General features: G+C 24.4%; 3 protein-coding genes across 4 annotated transcripts; 2 read left to right on the top strand and 1 right to left on the bottom strand.

Annotated features, from left to right (window-relative positions):
- The first annotated feature begins 1,809 nt into the window (after positions 1–1,809).
- LOC115698709 (uncharacterized) lies at positions 1,810–5,887 on the top strand. 2 transcript variants are annotated; one of them, XM_030625855.2, is made up of 9 exons: positions 1,810–2,431; positions 3,004–3,193; positions 3,267–3,400; positions 3,487–3,599; positions 3,971–4,217; positions 5,049–5,201; positions 5,295–5,374; positions 5,464–5,513; positions 5,624–5,887. In XM_030625855.2, exons 1-9 carry the CDS (start codon positions 1,883–1,885, stop codon positions 5,761–5,763), a joined length of 1,656 nt encoding a protein of 551 aa, XP_030481715.2. In that variant the 5' UTR covers positions 1,810–1,882; the 3' UTR covers positions 5,764–5,887. The 2 variants fall into 2 exon arrangements, with proteins under 2 accessions (XP_030481715.2, XP_060958225.1); XM_061102242.1 differs by lacking the exon at positions 5,624–5,887 and having other exon boundaries at positions 5,464–5,518.
- A 3,504-nt stretch (positions 5,888–9,391) lies between these two features.
- On the top strand, positions 9,392–20,559 carry LOC115700428 (uncharacterized). Its single transcript, XM_061103484.1, has 9 exons — positions 9,392–9,805; positions 12,805–12,991; positions 13,105–13,238; positions 13,324–13,436; positions 14,073–14,325; positions 14,881–15,033; positions 19,383–19,462; positions 19,945–19,994; positions 20,423–20,559. The coding sequence occupies exons 1-9, from the start codon at positions 9,392–9,394 to the stop codon at positions 20,557–20,559; spliced, it is 1,521 nt and encodes a 506-aa protein (XP_060959467.1).
- Positions 20,560–23,538: 2,979 nt separating this feature from the next.
- On the bottom strand, positions 23,539–25,362 carry LOC115701230 (large ribosomal subunit protein eL21x/eL21w). The gene is made up of 3 exons (XM_030628974.2): positions 25,213–25,362; positions 24,833–25,087; positions 23,539–23,971 (listed from the first exon to the last, which is right to left on the bottom strand). The coding sequence occupies exons 2-3, from the start codon at positions 25,067–25,069 to the stop codon at positions 23,714–23,716; spliced, it is 495 nt and encodes a 164-aa protein (XP_030484834.1). The 5' UTR covers positions 25,070–25,087; positions 25,213–25,362; the 3' UTR covers positions 23,539–23,713.
- Positions 25,363–26,007: the final 645 nt, after the last annotated feature.

Below are 26,007 nucleotides of genomic sequence, written 5' to 3'. Positions count from 1 at the left end.
AAGGCATATACATAAATAATAATATAATATAAATTAATAGATTATTGATATATTGGCAATATTTTTCACTTATTATTTTTTATTTAATTTTTATTAATATTGTGAGTAAAAAATTTAAACAGCTATTTGCAAAGCTTGATTTGTTTTCTAGTTGATTTATAACAAACGGAAAATATTATTCTCGTTAATTAAATTTAAAAGGCTTATATTTATGGTGTCTATTTAGCTAAGAATTTTATGAATGGAGAATAGTTTTTGAGACTGTTTTAAACCACTAGAAAATATAATATTATTGTAGTGTATATATGATCATTCTCCATTTATTTTGGACCACCAAATAACATAAATGCAACACTTAAGTGTTTTGAAGATTTCAAATTGGAATTATTAATCAAATAATTATTACCGATATATTATATGGTTGAATGTCATTATCTATTAAATAGATATTTATATATTGCTTCCTTCTCCCAATTAGGACTGATTTGAGAATATATGGGTCTAAGGATATATAAAAATATTTTTTAAAAAAAGTATTATAGGACTCCAATTTATACTATTGTGTGACGTGATATATACTCCAATTAATCCAATTAATCAAGTTGTAAACATTTATTATTTATAATATATTTAATTTTACTTCTAATGAAGCCTTTTATTTTTTATTTTAGGTTTCAAAAAATGTGAGCTCTAGGTACGAGCCTAACTTGCATATATTGGTTATGCTTCCAATTATATATATATTTTCTTCTAATATACTAAATAATCATGTTAAAAAATAAAACGATACAATATAATCTTTGTAACTTGTTTATAAACTTGAATAGTACAACTCATTCATAAACGAGTTAGACTAATCAACTCAAAAATAATCTAAAACTTATTTAAACTAAACTTAATCTCGTTAGTTTTGTGCAGATTTCAAGTCGCGTATAATCCATTCAAGAATTAGTAATTTAGTATGATTGTTTTTCTTTGAGAAAGTAGTACATTGTAAGCGTGAGAATTTTGACAGGAAAACAAAGTTTCCTTCTTTAAAAGAGAAAAAAGAAAATGAAGTTATTATTACAATATTTATGTGTGGCTATAGCGCATTATTAGAATGCCAAGATAGTGGACTAGTAATAATTATTGTTATGTGTATTTTTCTTAGGAAATTATATAATGTATTTTTGGGGTGTAGTGATGTATTTTTTTTTAGCAAGTAGTGATGTATTTTTATTTGTTTTGATAATTAAAAAGAATTTAGTCTGAATTTATTTTTATGATTATATATATTATAGTTATTTAAAATATTTTGTAAAATTTTAAGAAATATTCAAAAAAAAAAATAAAAAATTATACATCAAAAATAGTGTTTAAAGAATCGTAACTTTTTTAGTTTATGTGTGTGAAATAGATAGTTTGAATATTGAATTCTAAATTATTTTAAATTTCTCAAAATTTTGCGAAATATCTTAAATAATTATAGCATACACGATTATAAAAAAAATTAAACCAAAAAGTTTTTTTAGATGCCGAAACCGTTAAAGATTGCACTAATACATCCATTTTAATGAGGTGCATTGTAGAATCACTCTTCTATCTTATATATATATATTATAATTATTTATTTATTTATCTATGAATATTATTCTACAACATTCCATTTCCACAACTTTCTTTCATATCGTCCTCATTTTTTTTTTTGAGATGTCTATTTAAAATGTGGATTGCTGACCAATAACTAATCACATAATTTATATCTACAAAACAATATATTATTCATTTCATATATATATAAGAAATAATATTTTTATTTTCCATGCATGAAAAGTACTTATCTTTTTTCTACAAATTTCTTCTCATAACTAGTAATATAAAATTATTATCTAAAAATTAAATGGCCGGCAAGAGAATTATTCCTACCTTTCTTCCCAATATAAATTATATATATAAACTATTATTACTGTACCAAAATATCAATACCAAAAATCATATCATGAAGTTCTCCAACATTTCAAGGTCTAAAATACTATTACTATTACTCTCTTATAATATACTTACCAATAATAATATTATTGCTTCTTCTTCTTCAAATTCTTCTCTAAAAAACAATAATTTCTTCACAAAAATTCCGAGACTAAGTCCCACCGGAGATAGGTTGTTCCTCCACAACCCCGAAACCCTAATTTCGGGGGCTTCAATTTTCGATGATTTTGAAACGTTTTTCTACAACCAAACATTGGATCATTTCAATTATAGGCCAGAAAGTTACTCAACTTTTGAACAAAGGTATTTGGTGAATTCCAAATTTTGGAATAACAATAATAAATTAGGTCCAATATTTGCTTATCTTGGAGCTGAAGAGCCTATTGATCAAGATATCCCAACTATTGGCTTCCTCACTGATAATGCTCCTTCCTTTAAAGCTCTCATAGTTTTCATTGAGGTAACAATTAATTAATTTATAATTTTTATTTTTCTATATATTTGTTTTATTTTTATATATTTAGCAATTTTTATGTTATTATATATATGTTGATCCAACAAATTAAATTATTGTAGAAATCTTTAAATCATTAATTAAGACTGTGTTGATTCTTTAGTTTATTCTAATTGTTCAAAAATTATTAAGAAGAATATAATGATTAATTAAAGAGTTTTTTTTTCTTTGTATATTTAACTGTAATTTCATTGTTCACGTGTGAGTTTATACATTAAATATATATAGTATGATCTATATATACATATACTTTTCAATCTTGTGTTAACTTTTTTAATTTTTATTATTAAAATTACCATAAAGAACGAAAGTCACAAGTTTACATGCATATTTGCATGTGTATGATTTTAATTACTATATATATCTTACATGATATATATATCATATTTGTATAATAACACATAGATATATAATAACTTTAAACTAATAATAATAATAATAATAATAATAATATCTTATATATACATTAAAATTTGACAATTAATTAATAATTAATTTTGTATATTAATAATTAACAGCATAGATATTATGGGAAATCAATACCATTTGGATCAAGAGAAGAGGCAGTACTAAGCAATGCAAGCACATTGGGTTACTTTAACTCAGCTCAAGCCCTAACTGATTATGCTAATATTCTTCTTCATATCAAATCAACATATCAAGCTCCTAATTCTCCAATCATTGTCATTGGTGGATCATATGGTGGAAGTTAGTATTTTTTCTTTTTTTTATATATTTATTTTTTTTATAATTAATCTGATAATAATATTGATTTATGCAGTGTTAGCATCATGGTTTAGATTGAAGTATCCACACATAGCACTTGGAGCATTGGCATCATCAGCTCCAATACTTTACTTTGATGATATCACACCACAAAATGGATACTACTCAATTGTCACTAAAGATTTCAGAGTAATAATAATAATAATAATTAATTATATATACTTTTTCTTTATTATATTATATATATATATATTTATATGTAATTATGTATGTAGGAAGCTAGTGAGAATTGCTATGAAACCATACTAAAGTCATGGTCCCAAATTGATAAAGTTGCAGCTTTGCCTAATGGCCTTTCAATACTTACCAACAAATTCAAAACTTGCAGGTAATAATTAATAATCAAATATATATTACTAATATTTATTAATTTAAATAATAATAATGTCATCTTAATTAACTATATATATTTTTTTCAATAATAATAATTTCATTTGACATGTACAATTCCTTTAATTAATTACCACATTATTATTCAACTTAAACTATATATTAATTATAATTATTAGTTTAAGAAATTTGTTAATTCCCTATAAATATCTATTATATATATCTAAGGACATGCTAATAATAATGTTTACTTCCTTTCAACAGATAAAGTATTTTTTTTTTTTTGACAAAACAAATTAAGTAATTATAGTATTTAATTATAAGATTGATATTAATTAATTAATGATTATTATTATTATTTTTGTGTAGTCCATTGAAGAATTCTTCAGAATTAAAGGATTATTTTGGGACAATATATGCAACAGCAGCACAATACAATAGTCCACCAAAATATCCAGTGAATATAATATGTGAAGCCATTGATCATAATCATCATAATGATGATGACATACTTGATAAGATCTTCTCAGGCCTTTCTGCTTATGATCCTAACAAAACTTGTTATGTCAATCCACCAAAAATTCCTACTGAAACTGATCAGGGTTGGAAATGGCAGGTATAATATATATTTATATATATATATATGTGTGAAATTACCAATTTAACCCTTGTGCTACCGAAAAATACATATGTGATCAGTTGTTATATTTTGTCAAAATGATAAAATTGATGATCATACTTTGATTGAGCTCAAACTTAGTCAAACAATTTATCTGTGATGACTGTGATCTAGCTAAGTCGAACAGTACGTGATTGAACACAATATTAAAAATTATGTTGACCGGAATTGAACACAGTGCATCAATTTATTTCATTTTGTAAAATACAGGAACCAGTAATTTATATAGGATCGGGCCTAAGCTAAGGCGGGCTCGGACCCCGGATTTGGACCCGAACCCTGACCTCGACCCGGGACCTAGACCCGAACTTCAAATTCAAACCTCGGCCTCGGATCCTGACCCTGACCCTGACCCTAGATCCAGACTCGAACCTCAACCCCGGACCCAGACTTAAATCGGGACTCGGACCCATACCCCAGCCCCGGCCTCGACCCTAGACCTAGACCTGAATCCAAACCGGGATCGAGACTTGGACCTGGACTTGGGGATTTGGACCCAGACCTCGATCCTGACCTAGACCTTGGACCCTGGACCCAAATCTCGAACCCGAACCCTAGATCTGAACCTAGACCCTAGACCCAGACTCGGAACCAAAATTGGATCTCGACCCAGACCAAGACCAAGATCTAGACCCAGACCCAAATTAAGACCCCGAACTAGGACCCGAATCCAGATTCGACCTTGCAAAATATATACATGTAATAATATATTTTTAATATAGACATTCTATATCATTACCTTATTTAATATATATATTTATTATATAGACATGTAGTGAGATGGTGATACCCATAGGCATTGAGAATGATACAATGTTTGAAGCTTACCCATTCAAAGTAGAAGATTTCATTAAGGATTGCAAAGACTCTTATGGGGTCCCACCTCGTCCTCATTGGGTCACTTCATACTATGGAGGTCATGTAAGTATAATAATAATAATAATAATTACTTCACCAATTAAATATCCTTAATTAGTATTCATCAATAATTAATTAATTAATGGTTAATTTCAGGATATTAAGCTTATACTAAATAGATTTGGCAGCAACATAATTTTCTCCAATGGCCTCAGAGACCCTTATAGTAGTGGAGGGTATGTATTTATATATATAATTATTTATTAATTTATATTTAATAACTTTTAATTATAATAAATAATAATCTCATCCTAATAATATGTAGGGTTTTGGAAAACATATCAGATAGCATTTTGGCCATCAAAACAACCAACGGTTAGTATCACATTTTCATTATTTCATAAAAATATAAAAAGTATAATATATATTAATTTGTTTGATCATATATTTAAAATTAATTATGTTAATTAATTATATATATATAGGATCTCATTGCTTGGATATTCTTGGAAGAAAATCAAGTGATCCAGATTGGTTAGTAGAGCAAAGGAAGATTGAAATCAACATCATCACTAAATGGATTACTCAATACTATGCTGATCTTACATCATTAAAAATAATATAATTATAATATATTTATATATATATTTTGTATGGTGCTCAAGACTTAAGTCTTTTAGTATTAATATTTATTAAATTACTCTAATCTAAAACTCAAATATATAATAATTACAAATAATTTTTCATTATATACTTTAATGGAACACTTTTCAATGCATATGGTTACTATTAAACTATTAAATTTTAATCTGATAAGTTATAACGAATAATAAATAAAAATTTAAATTTCTATTCTTAATTTAATTATTTAATTAAAGAAAAGTTTTAAAAAAAATATTTTTTTACACAACATTAAAAATATGCTTATATAAAAAATATTGTAGTCACTCCATTTTTTTTTAATTATTTTTTTTACCAAAAAACTTTTTTTGTATTTTTTTTTTCAGCTGATAAGAAAAATTAAGCATAAAAATTCAAAACTTTCTGATATTACTCATTCATAAGTAATACTCATTAAAAGTACACTCATATATAAATAATATTTTTAGAATTAAAAAAGCTTTTCTAAGAGTTTTACATAAAATAAAAATATTATTTTTTCGGAGAAGTTAGGATTAGAGACAAAAATTTGACTTGCAAGAACGGGTACCCACCTTAAATGGGGCAGGGTAATCCCACTTTGGTGGGTAATGGGGCAGGGTGGGGGCAAATTTTTATACTCGAAGTGGGTTTAGGACAGGGTGAAGGGTGATACCCACCCTATAACCGACCTCGGTATATAGTTTTCATATAATTTTCTAAAGATTTATTTGTATATAACTGTATTTAAATTATTGCCTACATTATAATAATTTTTTTTTAATATAAAATTCTACAAATCAATTTCAATTTTTAATATCTTATTTAATTAATTTATTATTATATAAGAACTTAATATCATATGTTGGTTATAGAATATGAAGTAAAAATAATATATTTGATAAAATGCTTATTTTGAATCAATAACTCTTTGGAGACATAAATTAATGAGAGTGACAGGATTTGAGGTCTATTCTTATCCACTAAATTTCTATTAATCTTAATTAAGATTTCTAGCTTCTTCTCAAACAATTTTTAAGAAACTATTTTTAAAATTAAAATAATCATTCTAATTTCATAATTATATCCCACTAAAACGTACGTAGTTCACTTCATGATGAAATAATTTGAATATAGCTCGATCGATTATTGGGAAAAACTAACAGTATTTGAACATATATTAGCCATTCAAATAAAGAATATATATATATATATATATATATATATATATTTAACATCATGAATCATGATCATGAAGATCTTGAAAATGGCCATTATATTTAAATATATATTTATGTATTTTTTTAAAAGAAAAATGGATATATATATATATATATATATAAAACTTAATTATTACTAGTAATTATCATATTCATATCTCTGTATTGAAATGATTTTTTATTTTTTCAGAAATGAATCATGATCATCATATGAAGATTTTTTATATATCCAAGTGCTGACCAAATGGCCATATTAATATGTTTTTTGTATCTTTTCCAACACTTTATACCAATAATATACACTATAGTTAGTTTCATAACAATGCATGAGTTAGGTTGTTCTATTGATTAAAAAAAATAATTAAAAAAAAAGTTATTTAGCAAAAATAAAAAAGAAATTGAGTGTGACTTAAATCTTATTTATATAAATATATTTTTGATATAATGTGTATTTTTTTTTTTGATATTTTTCTTAATTAAATTAAACATAGAAACTCTAAATTTTTTTTTATTATTCGTTATTTGATCAAAATTTAATATATATAGTTTAATATTTCTAAAATTAATATTTATAATTAAATATTTTTAAGGGGAATTACCCCATATATACTGTTTTTTAACTTTTTTTTTTTTTTTCAAATTTACGGTTTGGGTTTCTAAAATGGTTGCAGCACTAGTTGCAATAGGGGTTTCTATACGATTTTTTGTTACAATTTAGGTTGCAGCAGTAGTTGTAATAGGAGTTTCTAAATAGAATTCCGTAAAAATACAAAAAAAAAAAAAAAAAAAAACTGCTTTGAAGTGTAAAAATGAAAAAAAAAAAAAACTCTTTTTTTAATAACCATTAAGAGTAATACCCATTAAGAAGTGTTACATATATATAAATGGACGTCTCAATGGGTAATTAATTAATCATTATTTTGAATATAAATCTTAATTTAAATTTGAATTAGACGTTAATTTAATTAATTAATCATAATGTATAATAAATATATTAATTATATTGTTTAAAATATATAAATGTAATTACTTATTTTATTATTTAATAAAATTAAGTAGATATTTTTTATAAATAAATTTAAAACTAGATTAACTTTTATATATTTAAAAAATATCGTCAAATTGTATTAAATTTAATTTTTATTATTATTATTTAAATTAATAATTAGGTAATAACAACTTTATACAACTGTTGCAAAATTTTAATCACACAAGTGTACGTATACATGAGGTCGAGCCCACAAGAACTACGATTAAGTACTAAATAATTAAATTCTTAATTCTATCTGGTGACAATAATTTTTAAAGAATATTTGAAATTAAAAACTAATTTGAAAACAATAAAAGAATAAGCAAATAACAATGATTAGAGTTTAGGACAATTAATTTCAACTGTATCAATTTTATATGGCCTTATACAATTTTGATTCCTATTCTAATTTCATGTGATAGCAAATTAACTACTTCAATCTATATTCTTATATTATAAATTTATATTATAAATTTTATTATTTAAACCTGAAACAAGTATAGAAAACAAACATAATTCTGTACAATATAATAATCAACTAAAACACAGATCTAAAATACTTTATAAAATGCACCTAAAACTAACACATCAAACAACTCTTAAGAAAGCATGCAATTTTACTACTACTTAGCATATATATATATATAATTAAATAGTTATCATTGACTTGATCATGAGACAAAAAGCCAAATCAATCATATATAAATGTTAAGGCACATATAATTAACAAGGATATATATACATAAAATTTGTTTGCAGGAAAATGTCTAAACAAATTTAGATTAATTAATTATACAAATTTAAATTAAATGTGCCAAAGGAGGACGGCAAGAAAACTACACATTTTAATATGTTTTTGCCACAATTTTTTTTAATTAATTATATATACATGATATGGAGTCTCTATATATAACAAGTTGAATATATATGTTTTAGGAAAATGTTCAATTACATAAGCCAAGGATTTTTTTTTTTATTTGAGTTCATTAATATATTTTAATGAATTATAATTTGTTTCTTTCTCTATCTCCGACTTACAATTTGTCAAACCATTTTATAAATACCAATTCAATTATTAATTAGTCCTTTTCCTACTCAATATATATAGTAATATAAATTAATGAAGTCTTGTTACTTTTCTACGTGACTAGTATCAAAAAATATGAAGAAAGAAACAAATTAATATATAATTAATAATAGTAATTAAGCACACGTACGTATAACATTAAAAAAGAAAAATATTTTTTGGTCTTATATGTAACATTTAATTTTTAAAAATATATATATATATATATATATATGCACTACCAACATGCACTACATAAACAGAAATAATTACTTACTTATAATTATCAGAAAATAAAATGTCTAAACTACTAATACTAGTCTCTTATATACTAATTATCATAATACTTACTAATACTTCTTCTTCTTCTTCTTCATTAAAATCTAATAAGTTGTTCAACAAAATTCCAAGACTAGGTCTCACTAGAGACAGGTTGTTCCTCCACAACCCCGAAACCCTTCCGGAAGTTTCGATTTCGAAGGATTTAGAAACGTTTTTCTACAACCAAACATTGGATCATTTCAACTATAGGGAAGAGAGTTACACAATATTTCAACAAAGATATTTGGTGAACTCAAAGTATTGGGGTGGCCCTAATGCTCCAATATTTGCTTACCTTGGAGCTGAAGCATCTATTGACTATGATATCAATGATATTGGCTTCATCAATGAGAATGCCCCTCACTTTAAAGCTCTCATTGTATTTATAGAGGTATCAACTAACATAATATTTATATATACCTAAGACATGTAATGGTATTTCTCAAATTTTTGAACAAAGATATTTGGTGAACTCAAAGTATTGGGGTGGCCCTAATGCTCCAATATTTGCTTACCTTGGAGCTGAAGCATCTATTGACTATGATATCAATGATATTGGCTTCATCAATGAGAATGCCCCTCACTTTAAAGCTCTCATTGTATTTATAGAGGTATCAACTAACATAATATTTATATATACCTAAGACATGTAATGGTATTTCTCAAATTTTTGATTGTTTGCCACTCTATGCCTAGGGTTAGGACGAACGAGTTAGATTTGTGCTTAGATCCTTATTTAAAATGAACTCATTAACATTTATACATATATATATATATATATATAAATCTATAGAAAAATTAATTATATGTGCACACACAATTTATACACAAATTTGACATAATTATATGCCACTTATCTATAAAATTATCCCTATTTTTATAAATATTTATGTATAAATTGTCATTTTTATGAAAATAAGATACTCAAAAATGACAAAAAATTTATAATATTACGAATTTACAATTTTTTTTACATTCTTGTGAATTATATTCTTTTTTTTAGAAAAATAAGAAGTATTGGTTTTTTATTGTTTTCTGAAGAAAAAAAAAAAAGAAGTAAAAATGTAAAAAAAAATTAATTTTAAATATTTTATGTAAATTTGGCTATGTATCTATTCGATTTTGTTTGGACCTTACAAGGCAAATCTCTAAAGCACCTACTTATTGGGAGGAAAATCTCTAATTACAAGGCAATACTCACTATGAATTATACATAATATTAATTATTTCATGAATATATATGATATAAATAGACATTTTGCTATTATATCAAATATCAATATGGCTTAAAAGAAAAAAAAAAAGCGTTGTAATAGCTTTTAATAACACAAATGGTTATAAGATTATTAAAGATGTTTTAATTAATAACACTTTTTTTGTTGTGTTATTATATATATATATATATATATATATACTAGCAAAAACTACGTGCGAGGCACGTATATTAAATTTTATGCTAGTTTTTTCTATGTTATTTGAAAGTGATACAATAAAAAATTAAAGAAAAAACATTATTAGTTATTAGGTGAGATTATTTGAATAAAGAACAATAAATAATCACGTAAAAATCAAAAATAATTATTTGAATAAAGAATTCAATATACACATTTATATATATGAATCTCATTAATCAAAAAGAATTATTTAATATATGATCAATAATTTGTCACGCTATATGTTTCCCAATAAAGAAATTCACCTATGAAAATAAACAATACATGTAATACAGATCTTTGTAATGAAATACCTAAAAGAAACAAAACTTCAGTTAGCATAATCGGAAAAGGTTTAAGTGAACTAAATAATGACTAAGAAGATCTAAATTACAAAATGAAAATAACATGTCTATATGAGTATGATTCTATTGCTATATGAGCATAATTGATCTAAGAGAAAATAGATAAACTTATAAACATATAAATATACTTAGTATTAATTTTGACAAAGAAACAATTCAATTATAAACAATTCTAAATATCAGCTTGACAATTTCAACACACTAATTACTCATTAAATAACCATAATATATACATCATGATAATTTTATTTTATTTGATATCAAATGATAGAGATTATTGAGGTTTTCAGCCATGGAAAACACACTATGATCAAAAAGTAATGCTCATTAATTGTATATTTCAAAGAAACCCTAATTTCCATGAATGTCCCTAATAATATATAAACAATAAAGTTGTAAATTAAAAAAAAAAAGTAGCAAAATTTCATTTAATATAAGAAATAGAACAAATTTAAGATTTATACAATACTGGAATTTGAACTCTTAGAAGCCATTAGCGAAGGGGCGAAACTCGTTAGATCTCCTAGTTGAACACTACCTTAAAAAAAATTAAATGATGTGGAGGTTATTTTATGTGTTTCTGTTTTGATATGTTCTTTTAAAACACCATAAATTGTAAAACAAGCCTAACAGTTGCTTAATGTTTCCTTAGCTTTAACGTGGCACCCACTTCTTAGATTGGCTTTTTTATCTTGTATATTTATGTATCTTTGAGATTTAACGGAAAAGGCTCTATTGCCTTGAGATTTAAACCACGTTTGATTTTCTTATTATTTACAGGGCCGGCATGCTTTGGTCTATGATATAAATACAACAAATGAGACTTGGGAGTGGGTTGACCTTAAGGAGGTAACAATTGTGTTTTAAAATCTTGGTTCCTGAAGAATGTTTCAAGATACAAGTATGATGGGTTTTTTTATATTATAGACGATTTGTTCCAAAACATAATAGAACTAACCAATTTAGGTTAATGATCTGGCTTCTGATACGTCCATATTAAAGATGATTGGGGGTGTGCGGTTCTGTAAATGCTATGAAATAATTTTGTAGTTAGTCTGTGAATATTGCAATGAAAGTGTTGGTTTGACCTGGCAATTTTGTGGTTACAACTTACAAGAATTCTTGACAAGGTTGTTGAATAGTAAACCAATATAAAACTTGTTTTACTCTGTTGAATAATATGAAAGATAATTTATTTTTTCACCATGTTTAAAAATAAATAAAAATTTGATGAGCATATTACTTTTTTTTTTTTTTAATTGAGAGTCTCAGAGTATCAAATCCCGGGTTGTTTTTTTTAAATGTGTTGTGATTCTTGAATATTTAGCATCAAATATCAGTTCGAATATTAATAGAATTTGTTTTATTATTATTTTATTATATATAAATAATATTTTATTATTTTATTAAATAAAAATTAAAAATCACCCAAATATCAGTTCAAATATTAAAGGAATTTGTTTTATTATTATTTTATTATATATAAATAATATTTTATTATTTTATTAAATAAAAATTAAAAGTCACCCATAAATTTCTCAAAAACCAAGAATTTTAGTTATATAGGCACACTTTATATAGAATAGATATAGCATCGATATTATGGAAAATCAGTTCCATTTGGATCAAGAGAAGAAGCATTAAAGAATGGAAGTAGCTTGGGTTATTTTAACTCAGCTCAAGCCTTAGCTGACTATGCTCACATTCTTCTTCATATTAAGAAAACATACAAAGCTCAATATTCTCCCATCATCGTCATCGGTGCATCCTACGGCGGAAGTAATTCATTAATTCCATTATTACAATAATTAATTAATTAATTATTTTTAATATATAATGTTCCTAATTAATTAATAATTAATTAGAATTTGCATTTGCATTTGCATTTGCAGTGTTAGCATCATGGTTTAGATTGAAGTATCCACACATAGCCCATGCGGCATTGGCATCATCAGCTCCAATACTTTACTTTGATGATATCACACCACAAAATGCCTATTTTGATATTGTCTCTAAAGATTTTAGAGTAATTAATTAACTCTCTACCTAAATTTAATTATTATTATTCAAATATCAAACATATATATATTTATATTTAAATATGTATGCAGGAAGTTAGTGAGAGTTGTTACCAAACTATAGTGAAGTCATGGTCTGAAATTGATAAAGTTGCAGCTATGGTTGATGGTCTTTCAATACTTAGCAAAAAATTCAACACTTGCCGGTATTTTATATATTTTTTATTTATTTATTTATTTTAATTAATCAATTAGTTTCTCTATAATATTAATGTTAATTAATAATTAATGATGATCTATCACATTAATTAATACTAATTATATAATTCTATAATCAACACCAAAATATTTTTTAAAATATTATATTTTGTATTATTATTAAAAGATATAACTATTTTCTAAAAAAATACCTCTAAGATTGTACATTTGATATTTTATTCAAAAACAAAAAAGTTTAATTACATTTCAAAACATTATCTTTTAAATTATTTTTACCACTATGTATGCATAACATAAAAACATGAATTTTTTTACACAATAAAGCCTAGTTAGACTTTTTGGCCGAAAATCCCCAATCAGCTTGAGACGGCCCTAAAATTAATTTCTAGTATATGACTAATGTAAAAAAAATCGTCATTAACACTTTTACATCAGGTTATTAGTAAATTTTATTTTGATAAAATTGAGTTTAATGTTTTAATTTGTACTGTTTTAAAAATAGATAATCTGAATTATTATAATAAAAATTCCAATCAGTAACTTTTAAATTTACCTAAATTAATATATAGTATTATATGCATGAGACTAATCAATATATATATATATATATATATATATATTAGGGTTTTGGAGTCAACATCAAAGTTGAAAAACTATTTGGGAGGAGTGTACACAAGTGCAGCACAATACAATAGTCCACCAACCTATCCAGTTAATATGGTGTGTGGAGGAATTGATAGTAATAGCAATAGCAATGCTACCATTCTTGACAAAATATTTTCAGGTCTTAAAGCTTACTTCTCCAATACCAATACCACTTGCTATGTTAACAAACCCACAAACCTTACTGAAACTGATGAGGGTTGGTCTTGGCAGGTATTATTTATTACTTTAATTAATCTCTCTTAATTAATTATATTCTAAATAAATTACACAAGCCTCACTTAATTTTATCGTATAGTTACACGCATTTCAGCCTATGAAACAAAATATAATTTAAGACATCCTGTAAAATTTTAAAAAATTCAAAAAAAAATTAACACACCGAAAACAGAGTTCAAACAGTGTATTGCACGCTTGACTATTTTATTTTATACACGTGTGAGATAGAATTTTGAACACTAATTTTTATATTATAAACTATTTTAAATTTCTCAAAATTTTATAAAATATCTTAAATAACTATACAAGAATATAAAAAGTAAATACACTAAAAAAATCTTCTAAAATAAGTAAAAAAATATGTATCAGTACATCTCTTTTAAAAACATACACCTACATTACAATTATATACATATTGTGAGATTATAATTTATTCACGTATCGAAATAAGATTGTGTTCCCATTGATAGTATAGTAAAAGTGGTAAATATATATATATGATATTTTTGTAAGAAAATAAATAATTATTGATATTGATATATGTAAAAGACTTGTAGTGAGATGGTGTTTCCAATAGGCATTGGGAACAATACGATGTTTGAATCTCAGCCGTTCGATCTACAAGATTACATCAATGATTGTAAAGACTACTATGGAATTTCACCTCGTCCCCATTGGGCAACTACTTACTATGGAGGCCATGTATGTTATTTATATTTATATTATTTTTTTTAAATTAATTTATATTTATATAATTATTTCACCATCAATATATAAAAATAAAGGAAAGCACAAAAGATTTTTGGTGGCATCTTATCTTTTTTTCTAACTATTTTTACTATTTTCTAAAGCTTTCACATTTTGTTAAAGGAAACACAACATAAGTTACATATTATTAATACTATTATTATTATTATTAAAGCATGTATATAGTGACTTTTCATATTTTATAACTTTTTATCATTCATTATTATTATTACTATTGTTATTATTATAATTATTGTAAAGAACTTTTTATATTCCTATAATTAATATGTAAAAGTTAATTCATATTAGTAGATGACTAATATCATGTATATATAACCCTCTTTATGGAAAAAAAAAAATAATCACCATCTCTTCTCATTTGCTTTCAGATATTTGAGGTATTTATCATATTCTTTTTCTAAGTAGTAGTAATAAAAAATGATAATTCTATATCTATTCATAGTTTCATCTCTTTCTATTCTAATAAATAAGATATCTCATCTTTGATTTATAGTTTTAAACATTATAGCATTCTAAATAGTATTTATAGTGTGTCTATGAGAAAAATAAAATTATATATTGCATTATAAATAAGAATCAATATTATTATTTTATTTTAATTTTCATTGTTATGAATATTTTTCAATTTTATTATGAACTTTATGTAAAATATTTTTTTTAGAGAATTAAGATTAGAATAAAAAAGTAACAATTAGTTTTGCTTGCTACAATTCTAAATTTTATATTAATGCATTTATAATTTCTTTTATTAATATCTTTCGTGAAACTTTTATGAAGTTTAGAGATTGTAGAACTTTTACAACATAGAAAAAAAATTTAAAATATGTACACAAGTAACAATATGCTTTTTAATACATGTGAGAAATCTTTTAATTTTTTAATATGGTGTATCTGCACTTGATTAATTTTGGTCTCACAATTTGATTGATCATAGTATTATAAGAACCCTTGACATAAATTTATGTGCCTATGTTAGAGAACACATTATTTATTCGGTAATTTTTTTAAAATTTTATAATTAGATATTAATCATGAGATTTTATATCTTAAAAATGTTAATTTATATAAGTTAATAGTATATTTCTTTTTTATCTTTTTTAGATGACAATGCAAATGTTATTATCTATTATATATTATAAATTATGTTAAAATTAGACTACAGATGTAAATAATAGTTTGTTACACAAATATTTATTCTATTTTTTATTAATAATTAGTAATATATTTCTATATATTAATTATTAAAAATAATGATGATGTATTTATAAAATTATGTATTTTATGCATGAGAAATTATATAGTTTTTGTACATGATATATAATCATGACCATTTATTCTCATCATAAAAACAAATATTTCAACTTAAAATTATTATTAATTATATATAGTATATTTTTTCAATTACTAATTGAAAAATAAATTTTATAAAAGTGTTCCTATATAATTTATATCTATATTTATGTATCTATCTATCTTTATCTATATAATCCTCAAATAAAAAGAGACGATTTTATTTTTATAGTACTGTAATATTTTAATTTTGTGGGTTTTTATAATTTTTTCAATTTAATATAAACTAATAATAATTATTAATTTTCCTTCAAAATAATAATAATAATAATAATAATAATAATAATAATAATTATTAATTTATTAATTGAAGAGACAAATTTAATATATAATTGAGACTCTTCATTTGTTATGTTAGGATTAATTTAGTTTTATTATGTATTATTACTAAAATTCAAATCATATTAATAGTAATCTTAATAACAATTATATAATAAAACATTTACAATATAAATGAGAGAATTAGACTATTGACAATAATATATTTAGGTGTTTCATCTCCCACATTTATTGTTTTAGAGCAATATAAAAAATTAACAATATCTATATCTATATTTATATATATTTGAAATTTTAAAAAAATAAATATTATAAGTAACATAAAATAAAAAGAAAAAAGTAAATCACGTCTCAAACTTATTTTTTGCCACTCTAGATTCATAGAATAATGTTCTATACTATAATTTTATATATTTATAACTTGTGGAAAAAAATCACATTATTATTTATAATTAATTTTAATCTAAACTTCTTAAAATAAGTAAATATTTTTCTTGTATTTGACATAATATATATACACGTATATGAGATTGTCTTATACATACAAATATTATTATACGTTTCGAAGAGAAGTATGAATAATGATTCTTCACAATTAAAATCGCCAACCAATATATATATATATATATATATAAATATTAATCTCTATTTTTATTCTTTTTTGCTATCTATATTATCATTTTATATATAAATTTATTATATTATATTTTGATATATGGTGTTTTATTTAAAAAAAAAAAAATAGTGTTGATTTGTAGAGTAATAGAATTATAATGAGTTTCTCTTATGTGTTTTTTAAAAATTTATATACAAATAATGAGATTGTCTTATGTGTTTTTTAAAAATTTATAATGAGATTGCCTTATACATACAAATATTATTATACGTTTCGAAGAGAAGTATGAATAATGATTCTTCACAATTAAAATCGCCAACCAATATAAATATATATATATAAATATTAATCTCTATTTTTATTCTTTTTTGCTATCTATATTATCATTTTATATATAAATTTATTATATTATATTTTGATATATGGTGTTTTATTTAAAAAAAAAATAGTGTTGATTTGTAGAGTAATAGAATTATAATGAGTTTCTCTTATGTGTTTTTTAAAAATTTATATACAATTTAGGTGTTTGATAAAATCTTTTAAAAAGAAAAATATATACATATCAAATATATGGACCAAAATAGAATTATTATAAGAAAAATCAATTGTAGAATATATGTAGCCCAAAAGAGTAATTGGTCAAAACACATAAATTCTTTCATAAATATAAATTTATTTATTTATAATTTAGATGTATTATAAAGATATTATAAGAAATATGAGTGAATGAAAAATTACATAATATATAAATTATTCATTGAGATTATAAATGTATTTAAAACATTATTATTAACTAAATAAATATAAAACTTGCATGATATTTTTATTATTATAAAATGGAAAGTGAGGTTATCTATATATAGATAATAAAGAAAAACTAAGCAAAATCATGTGACATCCTATCATTTTTACTTTATATTTTTCTTTCTTTCTTTTTTTTTTTAATAAAATTTTGAATTTTTTCTAATTTTGATGAGTTATGCTTTTAATCTCTATATCATAATTAATAGATAAAAATCTTCTCTGAAAAATTGATTACTTATAAACATTTTTATCTATAATTCATAATATTGACACTAATGAGGAGCAAAATCAATAATATAAATATAACTTATAAAAATATTAATCATCAACAAAACTTTTATATAATATAGATGGGTTGACTTTTTTAATCTTCACATATTCTATACTTTTTCTATTAACTCATAATATACAGCTCAAAATATAATAATAAATTCATAATTTTTAACTATGTTATGTATAATAGCTTTAAAAATAAAAATTATAATTAATTTATTTATTAAGATATAATACATATATACATATTTTTTTGGCTCTAACTATACATGTATACACATAAAAATAATTGAGTTTTATTATTTTAAATAATTTTTAAAAGTTAATAAATTTAGAGAACAATTCTTTTCTTTTTTTTTTTATAACTATTAGAGGGCAAAATATTTATTTATTTTACACATTGCATTGATATAACTAAAATATGCTAGGATTTAATGTGTCATATCGGTTTTATATTAACCATATAGGACGGAAAGTAAGAGAAAGATCACAACTCAGTATCGAGAATATTTGACATCAGTAATAGTTCAAAGAATTTTTTTTTTCAAATCAGGAGAAAAAAAATACTAACAATTTTTTTTTTTTTTTTGATGAAGGCTAACAAATTTATTTTTATAATAATTTAAATTGCACCACAACTATAAAATTAACCATGAATTTAAATCATAAAACATACAAAGTTTACTATAAATAAAAAATGATTTTAATATATGTAATTCTCAATTGTTGTAAAAACCGCGCGAAGCGCGGTACCATTCCCTAGTTTCCATTATAAAACAAACCATTAGCCATGTATGATACACACTATTGATGTCATTTAGTATTTTTTATAGTATTTATGTCTTTTCTTAGAGACCCTTAAACACAATTAATCATATAATTATAACATTAGTAAAATATATAAATTTTAGTATTTTCATGAAAATATTAATATATAAGACTTAATTATATGATAATGCAGGATATAAAACTAATACTAAAGAGCTTTGGTAGCAACATAATATTCTCCAATGGACTCAAAGACCCTTACAGCAGTGGCGGGTACGTGTGTATTTATAAATATATACAATAATATAAATATTAATTAATTTCTAATTATAAATAAATATATAAATTTAATTTTTGACGATTATTATATTTAAGTTATAAGTTTAAAATTTATGTAGGTATTTTAATTTTAAATGTTAAGTAAATTGTCATATGGTAATTCTTAATTGGTTAATGTCATTAAATTTTTATATTTTTTTTAAAATTATCAGTTTAAATATACTAATAAGAAAATGACACGTAAATAATGACTTGACACTTAATAATCAAGTACCTACGGAGTTTTAGAAAGTAAAATTATAACTTAAATATATTATTACAGTCAAAAATTAAACTTAAGTATTTTTACAATAAATCAAAATATGTATATATATAATTATCAACTAATTATAATATATTAATTACTACTAATTAAGCTTGTTTAATCTCTTTTAACGTTTTTTTAATACATGTAATATTTGATTTTTTATTATTAGGGTCTTGGAGAACATATCAGACAGCATTTTGGCCATCAAAACAACCAACGGTTTGTACAAATTAACTCCTAAAAAATATATTACAAATATATATAATTTTAGAGGAGCGTTAATAATAATTTCTTAATCAATCTCAGAGCCTGAAATTATATGTCAAAATTTTTTTTATCAAATTTTTTTTAATAATAATATTCGTTATAGTTACAATATTATTCTTGTAAGTTTTTGAATTTTTTTTTTGAATAATTTACCATACTGGAAACAAAGTTCATAATATTTTAATTTACGACATGTTATGACTTGTGAGTATAACAAATACCGCTATGAAAAAAAAAATATTCTAGTGTGTGTTTCCAACACAGAAGTTGACAGTATCATCTCTCGTTGTTATATATAAATATATATAGTTATATTTAGTTTAATATATATAATTCTAATAAGAAGAGTTAATTTTTTTAATTTTATTATTATTTTGCAGGGTCTCATTGTTTGGATATTCGTCCATCAGAAACAAGTGATCCAGATTGGTTAGTGAAGCAAAGAAAGATTGAGATCAAAATCATCAAGAAATGGATCACTCAATACTATGCCCATCTTAGCTCTATTAAAATATAATACAAAAATGAGTTCATAATTTCAAATTGTATTACATGCCACTTATTAATAATTCTATTGTCTTTTTTCTAATAGTTATATTTTTTTTGGAATATAAGATACATTTTAAAAAAATATTTAAAATAAACAAAATTACTTTGAATAGACACTAAAGTGAAAAGAATGCAATATTTGAGAATCATTAAAGTTATCAAGCTCAATTTGAAAAAAAAAAAAAAAAAATTATATATAATTTTGAATTTTATTAGCAGAACCATTGATAAAAGAAAGAGATGTTGTATATGAATCACTCACATATTGTTAGAGAGAAACTCTAAAACATATTCTTCTGAATTATATGTATCTGTTGATTTAATTTGGAAAATCAGTAGGAATTTGCAAGAACAAACTATTTTTATTGGAAACATTCCTCTAATGAATTCCCTGAAAACTTCTATAGTAAATGGAATATACAGAATTACTATAAAAAGACATTAGGATATAATTTAAATGTATACAGTATTTAGGACATTGTTTTGAATTAGACCCCATAATGTTTAGAAAATTTCTATAGTAGACCCCTGTAAAGAGTAGTTTTAGTAGATTCTTATTTGTTTCGACATTTAGAATAATTTTTTAATTTAATCTTTTTCATAATCGCATATATTATAAATATTTAATACAACTTCTAAATTTTTAGAAAATTCTATGTAGTTTGCAGTGCCCATTGCCCAAGATAAGATTTAAACAATTATTTACCATACGTATAAGAAAAATAGTCATGTGTGTACCAAAATACATAATTTTATTTTTAATATTGTAAACTATTCAGAATTTTTTAAAAATTTACAAGTGTGTTACACTATGAAATAGTATGGGGGCTTATTAGTAATTTGTAATTGGTGTGTAAAACCTTCAAATATGTAATTGGATAGTCAATAATAGATATGAAAATGAAAAAATAAAACTTTAGTTCAATTGAAAGATTGGTATTATCTTGAAAAGTATATTTAGAGATTTGTTCTATCTCCAAAAAATTATTATTGTATTAAAGTGGTCCTAAATAGTTACAACGTATGTAATTATGAAAAAAAAAAAAAAACTTTGATATCGAAATAAGTAGGTGGTCTATCAAAATACCAGGGTGCACTTTATAATGGGAAACTTACAAAAATACTGGAATTTGAGTTAACTTTTACAAAAATACTGTCACACGGAAAAAATTTCAAAAATATTGTGTTTTTATAAAACACGAGTAGAACACAAAAACAAAACAACTCAAAACAACAGTAGAATAACTAAAAAACTCCAGTAGAACACCAGTGAAAACTTAACACAGTATATTGCAGTATGAAACTTATAAAAAAATAGTAAAAAAAGTAAAAAAAAAAAATACCGCCTGATAATATTTTTGTAAAAAAATACCAAAAGTTAGTATACCATGTAAATTTCCCCTTTATAATAATCCTAAAGGTTAATAATATCTATTAGGCTAATTAGGATTTTTACCCCCCTGAACTTTTAATGCCATTGAAAATGCTCCCTGAACTATTGAAATTATTGGATTTAAAGACTTTTGTCTAATTTTATTTAATTTTACTATTTCAATAATTGTTTATGTACTAAACCATGTTTCCCAGACTTTGATATCTACCAAATCATACCCTTCGAACTTTGACATGCACTAAATTATGCCCTCTGAACTTTCATCCATGTTAGACTTTTTTACTAAAATTAGAAAAAAGTCCTTAAATCCAACAATCTCAAAAATTCAGGGGGCATTTTCAATGGCCTTAAAAGTTCAAGGGCATAATTTAGTAAATATCAAAGTTCAGGGGGCAAAAATACTAATTAACCTATCTATTATTATCTAATATCCCTCATATTATCAACACGTGGTTAATGGTTATGGTGTATTAATTGGGCCTTAGATATTTGTTATTGGGCCTCAGCTGTTGTCAAACTGATTAGGCTTTTTTAGGAAAGTTTCTCCAGTTGGTCGAACACTTGGGTCAATTACACGTGTCAGTAATAGTTCTCCACTGAATTTATTCATGGGTAAGTTGAAAAATGCTTCTTTTATTCATCAATTAATCAAATTTACCTCTAATTCTATATTTATTTGAAACATACCTCTTTTTATATGTATTGTGCCCAAAATACCCTTACATAAGAGAATCACATGGAGAGTATATTGAAGTGACAGGGATAAAATTAGTACAATGTTTAAAAAAAAAAGTAAAAATGATAGATTTTAAAAAAGAAGGTAAAAATAAAAGAGAACAATATAAAAAATGTATAGAGTGTAATTTCCTCTTTATTCATCCTATTTTGCTAGATTTTGTTTTTTGAAGACTATGAATTCAACAAGTAAAGACCTTCAATCTTTTGCTCTAACCTAGCAAATGAAACTTCCAATAAACGAATCAAACTCAACTAAAATTTTTGCAAAACTGTATTTGATTACACTAACAATAACTTATAAATTTCTAATATCTTAAAATAGTTAATAATTACAAAAAAATTATTGTAAATTTCCATTTTCTCATTAAGATTGGCGTTAATATAAGAATAGTTCGCACAACAAACATATCTCATTTGCATTTTCAATAAGTATTATCATTGAATTGTTTAGCACTTTTTATAGGTAGAACTCCTAGCAATTTAGTGCTAATAAAAAAGTTTTAGTACTAATAATGTCTAAACAATTCTCATTTTGAAGTTATTGATTAAAATTGAAAGTTTTTAGTAATTGTGAGTATAACTATAAAATTACTTTCAATTAGTCACAATTCCAATTCCCTCCCACCCTTACAAATTTTTTTAAAATAAGAACATGAGCAACGAATTTTAAGACAAATCTAGTTGAGAAGATTTTGGACAAGTGATCATTTACCATAGTTGATTTTAAGAATTTGAGATTGTTAGATTATGCAGGTGAATAATTAGTGATTTCAAAAACAATCTCTCTACTACTCATCAATACAAAAATTATCTTACGCCATTAAAACAAAATTGTATTTAGAATAATAGTATTCAAAATATAATTAAAACTAACAAGAATTCGAAACCTCTTAAGTTTTTAACTACTTAACAAAACATTTCCATTGGTAGTCCAGAAAACAAAACCAGAAACCACAGAGAAAAGCATTGAGAAAAAAAATATATAAACGATCTAATAACCACCTTTAAGGTCATTGACCACATCATATGGAATGGGGGTAACTGTCTCCAATTGAGCACCTTCAACCATGAACCCGGGTTTGGGGCCCTCTGGTTGGCGCTTGGTACTGATAACAGCACCCTTGGCCTTTGCCTCGGCCTTGAGCTTGTCGTTTCTCAACTTTCTGTTCCTGAATTCCTCGGTGCATCTTGAGGGCTGGACATGCTCCACACGAACATGAATCCTCTTCTTGATGATACGGTTGCCAACCTATGTTCAACAAAAATAGGGTTAATTTAACAGAGCAAGCATTAAGATATCAATTTAGCTCACTAAAACAAGATTTTAAAGTTAACTTGATACTATTTTAGGGCATGAGACAAAAGCACACAACAGAAATCAGACATAGCAACTAAGTAATGAGTCTAAAGCTAGAAGTTTGAAACAACCATAAGCAGCAATATAAACATCTATTGGTAGTTTAAATAAAGCTCAAATTATTTTACCTATAAACAAAACCAAAAGTAAGTAAATTTAAGAACTAAAACATAAGTTAAACTTTAACAGACACTAAATACTTCGATACGTACTGAGCTAAATGATATATGATAAAGAAGTAAATGATATTTTCGATGACTACAGCTAAAATTATTTTACCTACGACTAAAACCAAACTCTATAATTTTTAGAGCTAAAACAAAAGTTAAATTTTAACAGGCAACAAATATTTTCATAATTACTGATGTTAAAACTTAAAACATAAACAGATATAAGCCATTGAATCAATTAAAGCTTGATTTATGATAAACAGAGAATTTATATTTTAGATGAAAACAGCTCAAAATATTTTGTTTATGAACAAAACCAGATTCAGTAGAAACTTAAGTGCTGATAAAAGAATAAATATACACATATCAAAACAAACCTACCCATAATAATTAGATGAAAAAAAAAACCACTTTAGTCAATGATATATAATCTAACAGTAATCAAAATTTCATAACTACGAAAAAAAGCTTAGCCTTTTTTCAGTCATTTCCAGTAAAAATAACAAACCCTAAGCAATAATCATTATACAGTAAAAGTAACCCTAAAGAAACAGATCAGAAGCTGAATGAGGAATAAATATACCTGTTTGTTAACTTCAACACCAATAGCACGCTTGGTGATGTTCCAGACACGTCCAGTTCGGCCATGGTAGAACTTGTGGGGCATACCTTTGTGAATGGCTCCGTTCACCTTGATATCGACATACTCACCGGTCTTGTAAGTCTTGAGGTAGGTTGAGAGAGGAATGTAACCCTTCTTCCTGAATGGACGTGAGAAGAGATCACGTGTACGGGACCTGAGACCGTGTCCGGCAGGCATTTTCTTCTACCTCTCTTTCTACATAATATCAACAAAATTTCACATATCATTAATAAAACAAATGTAAAATTGTAATTGAAAGAACGATTAACTGTAGAATTGAAAGAAATGATGAGAAATCGGAGAATAGAAGTAGGTCTTACCGCCGAAGAGAAATGTTGCAGAAACCCTAGAGTGGTGTGTCGAACAAGGGGTGAAACCCTAGAGTGCTTCTAATCTATTTATATAACATTTAGGCCTCTTATAATATACAGACAGTTGAAATGGGCTTTTTCCTCTGACCTGATCCAAAGCCCAAATGTCCAATACAAGCCCAATCAGAAGCCCAGGTCTAATTTAAGGAATTATTTCATAAATATCTAAGAGGAAAGTTTTTTAAAATTTTGTTACAAAAGTATCATACTTTTAGGTTTTATTATTTTTTATGGCATATTTTAGTTTTTAAATTATTTTATGATATTTTTTATGCCATAGGAAGGAAAACTTAATTTTTAAAGCTTATATTTAGGTAAATTATTTTAAAAAAAATAAAAATCTCAGAGCTATTTATTCTCCTTCATTCAAGTACCTTACCTGCATCACCCCTCAACAGTCTACTTACCAACTTCCATTCACTAGTGACACATCCGGCAACTCGTGACCCACACATTCGGCAACCGACGACTCAAATGGATCATCAATATGAGATCTCTACCACCAAAACCCTAAAGGATCAAACGGGTGTTGCTGCAGTTGGAGCTCAAAGTTTGGTTGGGTATTTGTAGCAAAAAAATGAACAAATTAGAATTTAAAATTAAAATTAGTACTGCAATCCATGCACGATGAACTATCAATACGGCTGTATATAATTAGTTGTGTATACTTTTCAGATAAATTTAGTAGATGATTTTTCATTTTTTCTGTAAATTGTATAGTTTGTTAGCTTGTAAGATATTATT

This window comes from Cannabis sativa, chromosome 8 (genome assembly GCF_029168945.1).
Source record: "Cannabis sativa cultivar Pink pepper isolate KNU-18-1 chromosome 8, ASM2916894v1, whole genome shotgun sequence".
In the NCBI taxonomy this organism is placed as follows: Eukaryota; Viridiplantae; Streptophyta; class Magnoliopsida; order Rosales; family Cannabaceae; genus Cannabis; species Cannabis sativa.
Note: the sequence above shows the minus strand (reverse complement) of the source record. Positions and strands in the feature narration are given on the sequence as shown.

What these genes read in the sequence shown, in the direction of transcription:
- LOC115700428 (XM_061103484.1), top strand. Translation starts at nt 9,392, where the DNA reads ATGTCTAAACTACTAATACTAGTCTCTTATATACTAATTATCATAATA. An exon ending in CTCTCATTGTATTTATAGAG is followed by an intron (nt 9,806 to 12,804) that starts GTATCAACTAAC and finishes GAATAGATATAG; the next exon opens with CATCGATATTATGGAAAATC. An exon ending in GGCCATCAAAACAACCAACG is followed by an intron (nt 19,995 to 20,422) that starts GTTTGTACAAAT and finishes ATTATTTTGCAG; the next exon opens with GGTCTCATTGTTTGGATATT.
- LOC115701230 (XM_030628974.2), bottom strand. Translation starts at nt 25,069, where the DNA reads ATGCCTGCCGGACACGGTCTCAGGTCCCGTACACGTGATCTCTTCTCA. An exon ending in GTGTTGAAGTTAACAAACAG is followed by an intron (nt 23,972 to 24,832) that starts GTATATTTATTC and finishes TGTTGAACATAG; the next exon opens with GTTGGCAACCGTATCATCAA.
- LOC115698709 (XM_030625855.2), top strand. Translation starts at nt 1,883, where the DNA reads ATGGCCGGCAAGAGAATTATTCCTACCTTTCTTCCCAATATAAATTAT. An exon ending in TTGTCACTAAAGATTTCAGA is followed by an intron (nt 3,401 to 3,486) that starts GTAATAATAATA and finishes TTATGTATGTAG; the next exon opens with GAAGCTAGTGAGAATTGCTA. An exon ending in GACCCTTATAGTAGTGGAGG is followed by an intron (nt 5,375 to 5,463) that starts GTATGTATTTAT and finishes AATAATATGTAG; the next exon opens with GGTTTTGGAAAACATATCAG.